Source organism: Centropristis striata, chromosome 20, assembly GCF_030273125.1.
Source record: "Centropristis striata isolate RG_2023a ecotype Rhode Island chromosome 20, C.striata_1.0, whole genome shotgun sequence".
Lineage (NCBI taxonomy): Eukaryota > Metazoa > Chordata > Actinopteri > Perciformes > Serranidae > Centropristis > Centropristis striata.
Window position 1 is genome coordinate 4,342,098 of NC_081536.1, and position 14,818 is coordinate 4,356,915.

Sequence of the window (14,818 nt, forward strand, 5' to 3'; positions counted from 1 at the left end):
GGACACGGGGTGATTTTGTTTTTCACTATTCAGCATTTAAAAAGTAGGCATTACGATAAAGAAGTAGAAGAAATCATTGCAGATGCCAAACACTGGATGTCCTGTGTTTTACTCGGTGGGATGTCACTTTCTCTCTAACATGCTGCAAAAAAATATCCATGTTAACTGTGAATAAACTTCCACTTGGCTCAAATGCTGTTCCACAAATCTGTTGTGAATAAATCTTTTTTTCTAAAACCAATAAAAATCCTTGACTCCAGTCACACACTACTGCCACATGTTTTACCACCTGAACACAACATACAGTCCTGGAAAAAATGATTAGACCGCCCTTGTTTTCTTTAATTTATTGTTAATTTCAATGCCTGGAAAAACTAAAGGTGCATTTGTTTGGATGAATACAGGTACATCTCAATAAATTAGAATATCATGGAAGAGTCAATTTCCAGTAATTAAGTCAAATAGTATTGAGTGCATATAGATTGCCAACATTTCCATATTAAACATACTTTTAAAAATTGGTCTTTTGTAATATTACTTTCTTTTACTATTATTATCATTATCATTATTATCATTACTATTATTATAATAGATATTATTATTATCTATTACTACTTTTTTTTAAAACACTGAATTTTAGGTCTTCATTCAATGTAAGCCATAGTCATTATAATTAGAAGAAAGAAAATTTTAATAAATGAAGACATGAAATGTTTAATTCTGTGTGTACTGGATCTATATAATGTGTTATTTCCACTTTTTGACTTGAATTACTGACATAAATAAACTTTTCTATGATATTCAAATTTTTTGAGATGCACCTGTATAATGATAACAACAAAAATAGCTCATAAGAGTTTAATTTAACAGCTGATATCTAGCCATTTTCCATGATTTTCTTGATAATGATTTTGGTTATTATCAAGAAAACCATGTTAAATGTCTAGATATCAGCTGTTAAATTAAACTCTTATGAGCCATTATTGTTGTTCTCATTATATTTGTCCAAACAAATGTACCTTTAGTTGTACCAGGCATTAAAATGAACAAGAAATTAATCCAGATAGTGTAAAAAGTAGTTATGAAGCTAAGGCTATCTCCCTTTCAACATTGTTAGCCAGAAAGTTAATTCTACAATCTTGGAAATCTGAAAGGGCTCCTACATTTGAAATGTGGTTGAGAGAGCTGGAAAATGTATTACACTTGGAGAAAATTAGGTACATAATATCTACTAAAGAGGATATCTTTTTTTAAATATGGCAACCTTTTCTTGATTTAATGTCTAAAAACTGAATTAGTGTTATTCTGTTGCTGTGCCATTTATGTTATACCCTTGTTTTGTTTGTCTAATGTCCAAAACTCCGTCAAAAAAAAACAAAAAACATGTATTGTTCTGTGTAGCTCCATCAACTATCTAATTTGTATATATAATTTGTTTTTTATTTTTCTGTTATGAAAACAATAAAAATAAATACACAAAAAAATGAACGAGAAATTGAAGAAAAAGGGCTGTCTAATCATTTTTTCCATGAGCATAATTGCTTTGAAATGTGATTATTGAACCTGGTCTCACAGAAATCCGTGATTTCGCTTAACTCAAAATCCGTGGAATAGCCACGGAATCGCTCAAATTTCCGTGAAACTGACACGGATTTCGCTACAATGCAAGTTAATGACAGTCATATCCCGTGACTATTGGTTTGTTCCAAGTCACGTGACTTTCAAGGTCCCAGCGGTCAGAACAAAAAACATGGCGGACAGTTCTCTCATTTTTAGTGAAAAATCAATATTTTGACTTAGTTTCTGCATAAAAATGGATTTTGATCACATTTCTAGTGAGAAATATATGTTTTATTTTCTAAATATTCACTCAGTGAATGTACATAATCACTTTGTATGTTGGAATAGCCACGGGATATGACTGTCATTAACTTGCATTGTAGCGAAATCCGTGTCAGTTTCACGGAAATTTGAGCGATTCCGTGGCTATTGCACGGATTTTGAGTTAAGCGAAATCCGTGGCTATTTCACGGGTTTCTGTGAGACCAGGTTGGATTATTCCTGTTATTCTGCTGTGTTAACCCTTTGATGCACAACATGGGTCTAAAGTGACCCAACAGAGTTTTTATGTTCTATATCTTTCTAATAAATTATTTTCATCATTCAGTATTCCAGGTTTTCCTCAATTAGTTTGTTTTTGATCATCATACACCCTAATTTTTATGTTTTCCTTTATTCATTTTTGAATAAAATACCTTTTTGAGTCACTACCCTTCTAATGCACAATATGGGTAAAAAATGACTCATATCTTTTTTTTAGCTAAGTCGCTTGCTAAGCTAACTACTTAGCTAACTTCTTGGCTCAGTATTTGGCTAAGTAGCTTGCTCAGCTAACTATTTAGCTAAGTTATTGGCTAAATAGTTAGCTTAGCAAGCTACTTAGCCAAGTAGTTAGCTATGTAATAATACAAGAAACTTTTTTTCTTCATAAAGTATGCGAGGCAAAATGCTTGCTAAGCTAACTACTTAGCTAACATCTTGGCTAAATAGTTAGCTTAGCAAGCTACTTAGCCAAGTAGTTAGCTTTGTAATAATACAAGAAACGTTTTTTCTTCATAAAGTATGAGAGGCAAAATGGAATTGTTAAAAACAAGATATTTAAAGAATATTGTGGTCTCACGTGTTTTTATTCAGAACAGAACAACGTACAAAAGCCATCACCAGGGGGCAGTATAACAGCCACTCAACACTGTGTCAAATTACTTTTCTCTACAACACTCCCACTTAATTTTACACTGGCATTAAAGCACTTAATTTCCATAACTAAGATCAGTGCTCAACCTCACAAATAATGCCAAAAATAATAAATCCTTCCAAACTTGCAAAAGTTTTTTCTTATTACTTTTTCTCTTATTATCTGTTACCCTGTGTACTGTTTTCATAACATATTGAACAATAGACAGTACAGTAAGCATGTTACACAGATTTAAACAGGATAAAGTCCGATCCCTCTCCTAAGGTATTCAAACCTTTGTCTTGTCAGTGGCTTGGTCAAGATATCTGCTTTCATATCAGCTGTTGGACAATACTGTACTTGTATTTGCCCATTCTGCACACATTCACGAATGTAATGGTAGCGAATGTCTATGTGTTTAGTTCTTGAGTGATTGACTGGATTCTTTGCGATTGCGATGGCTCCTTGATTGTCCTCTAGGATCACTGCAGGCGAATCACTCATTCCAAGTTCAGTCAGTAATCGCTTCAGCCAGGTACCTTCTTGAGCTCCTTGGCTGAGTGCAATATACTCGGCTTCTGCTGTTGACAGTGCAACTGTTGACTGTTTCTTGCTGAACCAACTCACTGCTCCTCCACTCAGGAAAAACATATTTCCAGTTGTTGAGCGACGGTCATCCTGATCTCCGGCCCAATCAGCATCTGAGAAACCAATCAAAGTTCCTGACTCTGACTGCTCATACTTGAGGGCAAGATTCACTGTTCCCTTTAAGTATCGAAGAATTCTCTTCACAGCCGTCAGATGTGCAGTGTTTGGATTTGCATTGAACTTTGACACAACACTCACTGCTTGTGCTATGTCTGGCCGTGTGGCCATTGCTGCATACAACAAACTACCTACCATGGACTGATAAGTACTTGGGTTCACAGGTTTACTGACACCATCATCTTTTCTTAGCTTCACATTTGCATCAGCAGGGGTTGAAATGGGATTAGCATTGCTCATTCCATACTTCTGGAGAATGGTTTCAATGTAATGCTTCTGATGCAGAAAGATGCACTTCTTTGCTCGGTCTTGAACAACAGAGATGCCCAGGATATAGGACAGCTCCCCCATGTCCTTCATTTTGTAGCGCCTTTTCAGAGCTTGTTTCAACTCATCCATGCTTTCTGTTGATTCTGTGATCAAAATCAGATCATCAACATACACAGCTAGAATCTCCAGCTCCTGTCGAGATCTCACAAACACACATGGGTCCGATGTGCTTTGTTTAAAGCCAATGTCTTTCATGAACTCTGTGAAAGCCTTGCTCCAGCAGCGAGGAGACTGTTTCAGTCCATATATTGACTTCTTCAGTTTGCACACAAGATGTTCCTGTCCTGCTTTGATGTATCCCTCTGGTTGCTCCATGTAGATTTCTTCCTCCAGATGTCCATTTAGGAACGCAGTTACTACATCCATCTGGTGTACATGTAGATTATTCTGGACAGCAAAAGACAGTAATGTACGAATCGAGCTGAATCGTACCACAGGTGAAAAAGTTTCATCATAGTCAGCACCATACATCTGTGAGTAGCCTTTAGCAACGAGTCTGCACTTGTGTCTCTCCACTCGTCCGTCACTGTGATGCTTGACTTTGAACACCCACCTCGATCCTATTGCCTTGCGATCTTTTGGTAAATCCACTAAGTCCCACGTCTCATTTTCTAGCAGTGACTCATATTCCAAGTCAGCCGCTTCCTGCCATTCCTTTGCATTTGGACTCATTAATGCCTCTTTTAGTGTGCTTGGCTCTGTAACACAACACACATTGGCAATATGATCAACAGTTACTTTGTCAGCAAACTCATCATATCCATATCTCTTTGGAGGCTTCCTGATTCTGCTGCTTTCTCTAGCAGATTCACTGACGGTGGCTTCGTCAGATGATGTCTCCCGTTCATCAGTATTGATGCATGTTTCCTTCTCTGAACAGGATACATCCACTTCCTGTTTCCAGCCGAAGTCAGATTCATTGAAGATGACATCTCGACGAATGAGAATCCTCCTTTTTTCTTCGTCGAAGAGACGGTAGCCCTTTGCATTGTTTGCGTATCCCATGAAGCGAAGCTTCACAGCTTTCTTGTCCAGTTTTCTTCTCTCTGTGTCTGGAACATGTGCATACGCAACACAGCCAAATACTCTCATGTGACTCATGTCCGGCTTTTTGCCACTCCATCTCTGGTAGGGTGTCGCTTTCTTCAGAACAGATGTGGGCAACCTGTTCTGTATATATGCTGCAGTTGCTACAGCCTCTGCCCAGTACATTTTTGGCAACTTAGCATGAGACAGCATACTTCTGGCTGCTTCAATCAGTGTTCTGTTTTTTCTTTCAGCAACACCATTTTGCTGAGGTGTGTGAGGTACAGTCATCTCATGGTGGATACCTTGAGCTTTCAAGTATTCTTGGAATTCACTGGATGTGTATTCCCCACCATTATCTGTTCTCAGCCTTGTGACTTTGTGTCCACACTCATTGGAGAATGTTTTTTCAAATTCCTTGAATTTGCTGAGAACCTCACTTTTTTGTTTCAGGAAGTAGACCTTGCAACATCTGGAATAATCATCAATGAAAGTCACAAAGTACTTTGCTCCACCTATTGACTCAGTCTGCATGGGACCACAGACATCACTATGAATCAACTGCAACTTACGTTTGGAGCGAATCTCTCCCACTGGCTTGTGTGGTTTTCTAGACAGCTTGCCCTCCACACAGGCTTCACAGAAGGTAGCTTCTTTCTCTGCAGTAAAGTCCACTCCACTTGCCAGATTTTTGAGTTCCTTTAATTTGCTGGTGTGACCCAGGCGCTGATGCCACAGGCTGGCTGTTACTGATGCACTTGATGCACCGTGACACACAGGCAAACTTCCCTCGACGTCCAGCTGATACAGCCCATCAGATCTTTGTGTTCCCATTCCATGGAGAGTTCCATCTTTTCCACGTATGTAGCAGCGAGACTTCTTGAACTGCACTGTATTTCCTTTTCTTGTAGCAGCTCCCACTGAGAAAAGATTTCCGGATAACTTGGGAACATACAGCACATCGTACATTGTGATATTTTTTACATCACTGACTTTGAATGTCATTTTAAGTTTGATGTTGCCAAGTCCTAGTGCATCCACCACCCTGCCGTCACCAAGTTTTACAGATTGTGGTTCTGAAAACTGTTGGTAGTCTTGAATGCACTCTTTGTAGCAAGTCATGTGCTTTGATGCTCCAGAATCAATCAACCACTGAGCCTGTTGTGACATCTCATTCTGATTAGTCTCTTTAACTACAAAAGCACTCTCTTCAGTATCCTCACACATCATGCTTTTGGCCTTGTGGGTTTTATTTTTCTTTTTTCCTCTTGGACAGTCACGCTTTATATGACCTTCTTTTCCACATTTGTAACATCTCCATGAGCTGGATGTGTCAGCTCCGACTGCCTTAGAATTAGGCTGCATATCTCCACGAACTTGCGTTGACATGGCTGATGCACCACCTGATGCAGCTCCATTATCATCTGCTTGCACTTTCTTTTGTTCTTCATTTATTAATGCTTGCTGAACAAACTGCAGTGTCAAATTGTCCATCTTTGTTTCTAATGCAGTGACAATAGTAGCATAGCTTGATGGCAAACTACCCAGGAGAGTTACAATCTGGTCTTCCTCTTCAATTACAGCACCTATTGCTCCAAGCTTGTCAGTCAGTTCCTTCATTCGTTTTAAATGTTCAATTAAACTTTCTCCTTCCTTCATTTCACATCTGAAGTATTTTTTCTTTAGGAACAGTTTATTTGCAAGAGTGTCTCTCTCAAAATGTCCTTTGAGCGTATCCCACGCTTCTTTTGGGGTCTGACAGCTTGTTATCAGGTACAGCTGGGGTGTACTTACATTCAGCACCAAGACGGAAAATGCCTTTTCTTTCCGTCGTTGAAACTCAGCTTGTGCAGCAGCATTAGCTCCTGTTGCTAGCACATCCGTTTCCATTACCATGCCCCACAGTCCTTTTGCCTTCAGCAAGTGCTCCAACTGAAATTTCCATGTTGCCCAGTTCTCTGGTCCGCTCAGCTTGTCAATAAACAGTTTATCTTCCATTGTGAATCCCACAACACTGTTTATATCACAACACGGCTTTTTAGCGACGCTCTGGGCCCATAACCTATTGTGGTCTCACGTGTTTTTATTCAGAACAGAACAACGTACAAAAGCCATCACCAGGGGGCAGTATAACAGCCACTCAACACTGTGTCAAATTACTTTTCTCTACAACAAAGAAGACTTGGAATATTCAATCATAAAATAAGTTGATATCAAAAGAAAGCACTGAAACACACAGCAGCATTAAATAACATGGGGAATGAATGTGGGACATTTTTTACCCATGTTGTGCATCAAAGGGTTAACATTAATGTCTGCGAGGCTCAACATGGGGCTCCTGACCAGTGGTGGTTCTAGACCAATTTTACTGTGGGGGCCAAGGAGGGGCCAGTGTTTAATCAGAGGGGCACATTAAAAATAGTCAAAAATGATATTTAAGCATTTAAAACCTTTATTTTAGCTAAAAGTCTCATATTTGGAAGAACTACATTGATTGAAGCAATGAGACTTACCAACATTAACAGTTATTTTTGTACGACAATGACATTTCTCATTTTTGTACACAATTAGGCCTACTTTTTATTCTTATTTTGAAAGTGCAGTACAGTGAGAATGATCTTTATATTTAGCTTTTATTGCACAATTAAACTATTATACAATGTACACATTCTGGGTTCCTTTTGTGTACGATGAGATATTGTTTGAATAAAAAAATAGGTTAGAATTGTTCCATCGTTCATCGTTATAAATTGATCATTTTATTATTAATTTGACACAGGGGCCACAGCAGGGGCCAAAGGCTTCTTCACAGGGGCAGTGGCCCCTGGAGGCCCCTGTGTAGAACCGCCACTGCTCCTGACTCTGTAGGGCTTGTGGTCTCTGACGGACCACTGGAGGAGGAATCCCTTTACAGCGTGCCCCCCTCCTCCTCCTGCTCTCCCCTCCCCTCCCCGGCCAATGAGCTGGGACACCACCCAGACACATGGGCCAGGCCTCCCCAAAATAACCTGCGACTACTGCACTGACAAATGTTGCTACTTCTACTGGTGACAGGTTACCCTAGCTTCTCGACTGCACATTTCCCCCAAACTCCAAGGTGAACTTAAACACCGGGAAGTCCGGGCAGCTGCCTGAGTCCAAGATTTCCCCAGGTGGCAGCCAGAAGACCGGAACCTCCCTGTGTGAGCACAGGTGCACTCTGAGGATTTACCAGTCCTTCACAAGGGGCCAGCTGGGTTTATTCTGAAGGTAAAACACACCCCCCCCTAATTTAATTGTTCTGTGTCCTGTTGACTGTCTTCTGCCATCAGCCTCATATGTATAGACTCAGAAAATCTCTGACATTGAGCCTCAGACCGGCTCGAGTCTATTTCTGTTTGAAAGTTCAATTGAATTATCATAACCTGCCTGTGCTGCTGTGTTCATCTTGTGTGTGCTGCAACTGTGTTATCTCACTCAGCTGTGACCCATTGAAGATAATTATAGTTCTGTTTGTGTAATTTGATTAATGACTGTTGTGGCTGATCAAAAATCAGGATAACAAGGGCACAAGGGATGAACAGGGACTGCTATTTTTTTTTTTTGTGTTGATTTTCTTCATGTAAACTGACCCCTCGCTATTATTAGATATGACTCGGTGGGCTTGGAGCCTGTTTGCAAAGGATTAATGTACACAACAGCTGCAGCTTCAGGTCTGTTGGAAGGGCATCGCTGTCTCTCTTAATTGCGCTGATTTGAGTGTCAGTAGCATATGTGTACCCTATCTCATGTCTGGATTCAATAACTTGCTCATGCCTAGTGTCAAAAAGTTGTGCAAACGTCACATACGTGTCGCTGGTAGTGAGGTGGACCGGATCCCACCAGATCTGGTCTCAGTGCATGAACCTGATACCGCGTCCAGGCTGAAATTAGGCTAAAATAAAAAACTATTTTTACCACATATCCCCTGCTTTTAACCACAGTATTCATTTTCAGTGTTTGTTTCAAATATTTCACAAGTGTAATATTAATGTGAGTCGTATCCAAGGTGCATAGCACCGAATATCTGAAGGGATCAAAACAAGATCTTGGCTCTTCATCTATGAAACATGTTCAGAACAAAATGTTGTCATGGTGGATTTCTACACTTTATGCACCCATAAATCATAAGTAATCACAGTTTAAAATACCTTTTATGTCCTTTCCAATGGAGAGAGAATTTGACACGACTTATAGTAAAAATGATGATAAATGAGACCTTTTTATTTTCAACAACAAGAAAAAATGTTCAGGGTAAAATGTTAATATATTTTTACACATATATTGTATTATTTGAACAAAAATAAACTGTAAACAGTACATTCAAGTCTCCTGAGTTGTATATTCTCTGACATAATCTATACGATGCATTATAAGCTGATTGTTTCATTAGAAAATCAGATCAGAGCAGAATAAAGAATAAATAAAACTACTTATTTTTCCGTTTCTCTTCGGGTGTTTTTTTCTTGTTAGGCAAATTCTTTATATGACATTTTGACATAGAAGCAAAACAACATGTCATGTTTACTTTAAACACAAATTAAATTGTTTTAACAATATGTATCGGAGATTTAAAGGTGTATTAAGCTTCATCCTCGCCTCACGGTCGGCCATGCTTGCTGAAAGGGGGTGTGGCTCTACTGTAGTCCACTTTAGATGATGTGGAACACTGTGATTGGTTTATAGTCGTCCAATTTAATACATTTGTGCATTTGGGTGGAGTCAGATAACAGTAATTAAAGCTAGACATCCTAGAAAAGTGATGTCCATTGGAATGGACAGAGGTAATTGACTTCATTAGTCACTTAAAGGTCAGTTAAACATGTCAGTGACTTTAAACACTGTATGTTTCACCCCACTTACTGCAAGTTAAATTTAAATAAATAACATTACTGCTAGTCAGGTGTGAACCTAAGTCAAGTTGCACTTGTTTAAATGGCTTTAAATTTTATGAAGAGCACTTAATGACTCATTCAGGACTAATCCTCTCAGTTCTGCTTGTCATACTGTATGTTTTTAGATTGATGACCTATATTCCAGACAGCAACTGGTTTCAGTTGCCCTGGAAGCGATCTTGCGTCTACGGAGCGGGAGTGTGAGCAACATAATGCTGACTGCGGTTAACTTAATAGCCACGGTGTCATTAATAACCAGGATTTTGTAAAAAAAATTACACATAGAACCTTTAACTCTATTTTCTGTCATTGTGTTGTGATGCAGTGTAGGGAAATCATTCTAAAAAAAAAACTAAAACCTGGATTGTGTGTGTGGAATGAAATTTATTCTGATCTGATAATATTATGTCATATTTTTTTTTATTTTTAAAAATGCTATTTCAATTTACAATAATATTATGTTACTTCTTTCAGTTTTACTAGGCTAATGTTATGGCCAACTTGTGGCCATTGAGAGGTTGTGATTATTCTTGTGTTCATTCTTGTGTTCATTTTTTGTTTGTTATGTTTGTGTTGATACCTGTTGTCTTTGTTGTCTGTAAATTGTTGAGTGTTTTGTTTTGTAATGTACTTTAGGACCCCCTCGAAAACGAGAGGATTCCTCTCAAGGGGTTTATCCTACTCAATAAAATTTCTGATGATGATGATTCTCTTGTGATTCTTCTCTCAGCATGCAGGAGAACAACATCGACCAGCCGCCGTCGCTGTCTCAGCTCCTGAGGGAGAGCTACCTGGCGGAGGCCCGGGCCCAGCAGCGCCACAGCGAGATGAGCCGCTCGGACGCTTCGTCCTCACGCCTCCAGATCTACGGCTCGCTCAAAGGCAAGGCGGAGGACTCCGTGGCCCACAATGATCCCCAGTTCCCAGACCTCTCAGCTTTCCTCAGCCAAGAGGAGCTGGATAAGAGCGTGAACCTGGCCCGCCAGGCCATCGGACACGAGCCTCGAGAGGAGAGGTCAGAGGTCAAAGCCTCTGTCGCGCCGTCATCCAACCTCTCCTCCGTCTCCTCCTCCGAGCCCCCGTCTGTCCCCTTCGCTAACCCCTCTCCTGCTCCCTCCACGGCGCCCTTCGCCCTGCCAGCATCACACACAACACTCACATCAGACAGAAAGATGCACAAAGCGTCCGCACGGCAAGACAACATGACCAGGAACACAAGGGACGCCGGTGAGGGCTTCGAAAACTTTGACAGGACGGCGAGGAACGCCCCGTACGGCATGGAGACCCAGTCCAAGAAGGAGTTCCTCAACAAGGCGGCGGACTTCATCGAGGAGCTCTCCTCTCTCTTCAAGGCCAACAGCTCCAAGCGGGTACGGCCGAGATCGTGCAAACCCCACAGGAGTAGGAACCAGAACAAGACCCAGAACACAGACGGGACGGTTTACGTCCTCGGCCCGGACAGCAGGGAGCGCTCCAGCATGGCCGTAGAGGGGGAGCAGGAGAGACCGAGCCCCGCTGTGAGCCACCAACCAGAGGAGCAGCTGGACTCTGGGATTGGGCATGTGGAGTTTCAGGACAGCAGGATTACTGAGGAGCAGCAGTACCAGCCTGTTTCCCAGGAGGTGGAGGAGGAGGAGGAGGAGCAGGCTGAGAGCTGTGCCCTGACAGAGAGTCCATATCCAGCGGAGCCGGCGTGTGAGCCTCCTTGTTTCATCCAGAAACTGAAAAGCAGGGAGGTTCCAGAGGGCAGCAAGGTCCAGCTGGACTGCATCGTAAGAGGACTCCCCGTGCCTGAAGTCCGGTAAGTCAAACAAGTCCTGATGTTAGTTTAGATGTAGATGTGTGTTTATGTGTTTGTCTAAACTGGGTATTTTGAATTGTACATATTTTTCTTTTTATATTTATATTTTTATAGACTCTTAAATGTTGCACTTACTGGAGAGCACTTTGAATTTCAAATGACAAATAAAGACTTATTCTATATTCTATTCTTTACTTCTTAGAGTTTCTGCTTCCATGCTCTTTTAAAATGAGCCTTCATTTCTCTCAATGAAGAAAAATGTAAAAGAGGATCTGGATCCATGTGGATTAGCTTTTGTTTTGGGAAGATGTTAGCAGATCTAGAGCTCAGGGTAAGGTGTCCAGGATGGAATATAACTAAGCACAATTACTCAAGCACTGTTCTTGAGTTTCAAATTTACATACTTTTTCTTGACTGAAGCATTTCCATTTTATGCTATTTTGTACTTATACTACACTATCCGTTTTAATCCTTTTTATAATTAGACTGTTGTGCTTTTAACCTGTAGCACTTGAGATTTCCTTAAATGTAAAGTGCATTATAAATAACATTTATTATTATTATTATTATTATTATTATTATTATTATTATTATTGTTATTACTACTTCACTTCAGAAAGAAATATCAGTTTTACTCTTTTTATGCTCCAATTTTTGACAGTTTTAGTTATATGTTACTTAATATTTTACATAAGATGATCCTATAATAACAATGCATATTTATAGATTTAACTGCCAAAAGTTAAAAGGTAACTCACTGCACTGCTGACTTCAACTGTAAAGCAAAAAATACATTACTGCAAACTAATAGTAATGCAATAACATTATATTTGATAGTATAACATATACAGGGGCCATTTTTATGAATTATAAGCACTTTTTTCTTTTAAAAAACGCTTAATAAAGTGTAGATACTTTGAATTAAGTGACATTTTCGACACAGGACTTACTTACTAACTTGTAATGGAGTGTTATATTTCAGTATTGCTAAAAAAATATATGGTAATGTTAGAAAACAGGATGTATACCAGAGCCCAATATAATCTTTCATTGTTTCTATTTTTGAGGAAGCTGTAACATAACTACGAAAACAGAACTAAGTACCTGCACTGCAAGAAAGTCAACTTGTATTTTTTGGCCTAAAACAGTGATTTAAGTTAGAAAAACTTGGAAATATAAATTATTGACATATAGGGCAATAATGTAAGTTAGCACAACAAATGAAGCCAGTTGTCTGCTCAAAAACAAGTGTGTGAGTTGTTGTTACTTATATCTTTAAGTTGGGGTTCAAAACAAGGGACAATAGTTCTGCTAACTCTTATTTCTTTGTTACGAGTCATTAGCGAAAAGCTAGCGGCTAACTGATGCTAGCGGCTTGTTACAGCTACAAGAGTAGCCATTAGCGTATCAATGCTAACTCAAAATTGTGGTTGCAACATTAGCTGACATTTCGGTGTTACAATCGTGCCAATTCAGCACATTGCAGAAGTTAGCAGAAGTAAGGATTAAAAGTTATTACAATGTAAAATTATAAGTTAGTACAACTTACAGTTGAGTTGACAAAAATCTGAATTCAGAGTTGAGCAAACTCAAAAACAAAACTTAAAATATTTAGTTTAATTGTCCAACTTAAAATTTTATCGAAGTTTGTTGCCTTGAAATTTTGAGTTCACCCAACTTTTCTTTTTTTGCAGTGTGTGCAGCCCGGTCAGAATAAAACAGTCAGAATTTAAACAATCAGAATTTATAGTTCTAAACAAATATTAGTTCACATAGAGAGGATTCTGATGTTTTTAGTTTGGTTAAATATTTTTTATTCCAATGTGAAGAGCTGTGAATAAATTCATATACTTTGCAAGTAATTCTGGGCCTCCGATTTTCATTATGTATTATATTCATTATGGTCTTAAATGAGTCTTAAAAAGTCTTGTTGAAACGTGCAGAGACCCTGATTAAAATATCCCACTCAGGATATATCTTGGCCTATCAAAGATAGTGTGTGTGTCTTAGGTACACAGTATATATATAGTTAGGGAAGCTAAGCAATGTGCTGCTGTGGATGTGGGTGTTTTTACTTTAGTATGTGAACTATCCCTTTAAAGATGGAGCCATGTCTGGGCCCCAGACAATGCTGTATAATAATCACAAGTGTTTTGAGAAGTGTGACTTAAGATGCATGGTGTTTCTTTCTTGGGAGATCCAGACAGAAGTGGCATGTGATGATAGCCAACAGCTGATTCTGAATGGTGTGAGTGTGTGTTTGTGTAGGTGTGTGTTTGTTTGTTTGTTGGTGGTCAGAGCAACGAATGATAATCACTTTTGGCTTTTTGTCATTCTTATAAGAATAACATTATATTTTAGTGAGGGTGCTATAGTAATTAATGACCATTTACAGTCAAAATATACACCTCTCAATGCATTCCACTAACTACCTCTAGTGTTAGAATAAAGAGGAGTACATTTTAAAGATTATCTTCTATTTACCACATTAAACTTACATTATAGCCATCCTTTTCCTGTTAATTAACCACATTAAACAAATATAATATCCAGCTTTTTCTTGTAAATTCACCACATTAAACTTAAATAATATCCAGCCTTTTCCTTAAAATTTACCACATTAAACTAAGATTATATTAATGTTTTTCTTGTAAATTCATCATATTAAATTTAGATAATATCCAGCTTTTCTTGTAAATTTAGCATGTTAAACTTAGATTATATTCAGCTTTTTCTTGAAGATGTACCACATTAAACTTAGATAATATCCAGCTTTTTCTTGTAAATTTACCACATTAAACTTAGATTATATTCAGTTTATTCTTGCAAATTCACCACATTAAACTAAGATAATATTCAGCTTTTCCTTGCAAATTCACCACATTAAACTAAGATAATATTCAGCTTTTCCTTGTAAATTCACCACATTAAACTTAAATAATAGTCAGCCTTTTCTTGTAAATTTACCACATTAAACTTAGATTATATTCAGCTTTTTCTTGAAGATGTACCACATTAAACTTAGATAATATTCAGCTTTTTCTTGTAAATTCACCACATAAAATTTAGATAATATCCAGATTTTTCCTTTACATTTACCACATTAAACTTAGATAATATTCAGCTTTTTTCCTGTAAATTTACCACATTAAACTTAAATAATATCCAGCCTTTTCTTGTAAATTTACCACATGAAGCTTAGATTATATCCAGCTTTTTCTTGTAAATTCCCCACATTAAACTTAAATA

The 14,818-nt window shown here is 38.5% G+C and overlaps 1 protein-coding gene across 1 annotated transcript in view; it reads left to right on the forward strand.

Moving 5' to 3' along the window:
- Window positions 1-8,046: 8,046 nt before the first annotated feature.
- Window positions 8,047-14,818, forward strand: part of mypn (myopalladin) — a 36,879-nt gene continuing 30,107 nt past the window's right edge. The window contains exons 1-2 of the mRNA XM_059323893.1: window positions 8,047-8,104; window positions 10,499-11,569. Coding sequence (XP_059179876.1) covers window positions 10,500-11,569 — 1,070 coding nt within the window. The 5' untranslated portion in view covers window positions 8,047-8,104; window position 10,499. The remainder of the gene's footprint in view (window positions 8,105-10,498; window positions 11,570-14,818) is intronic.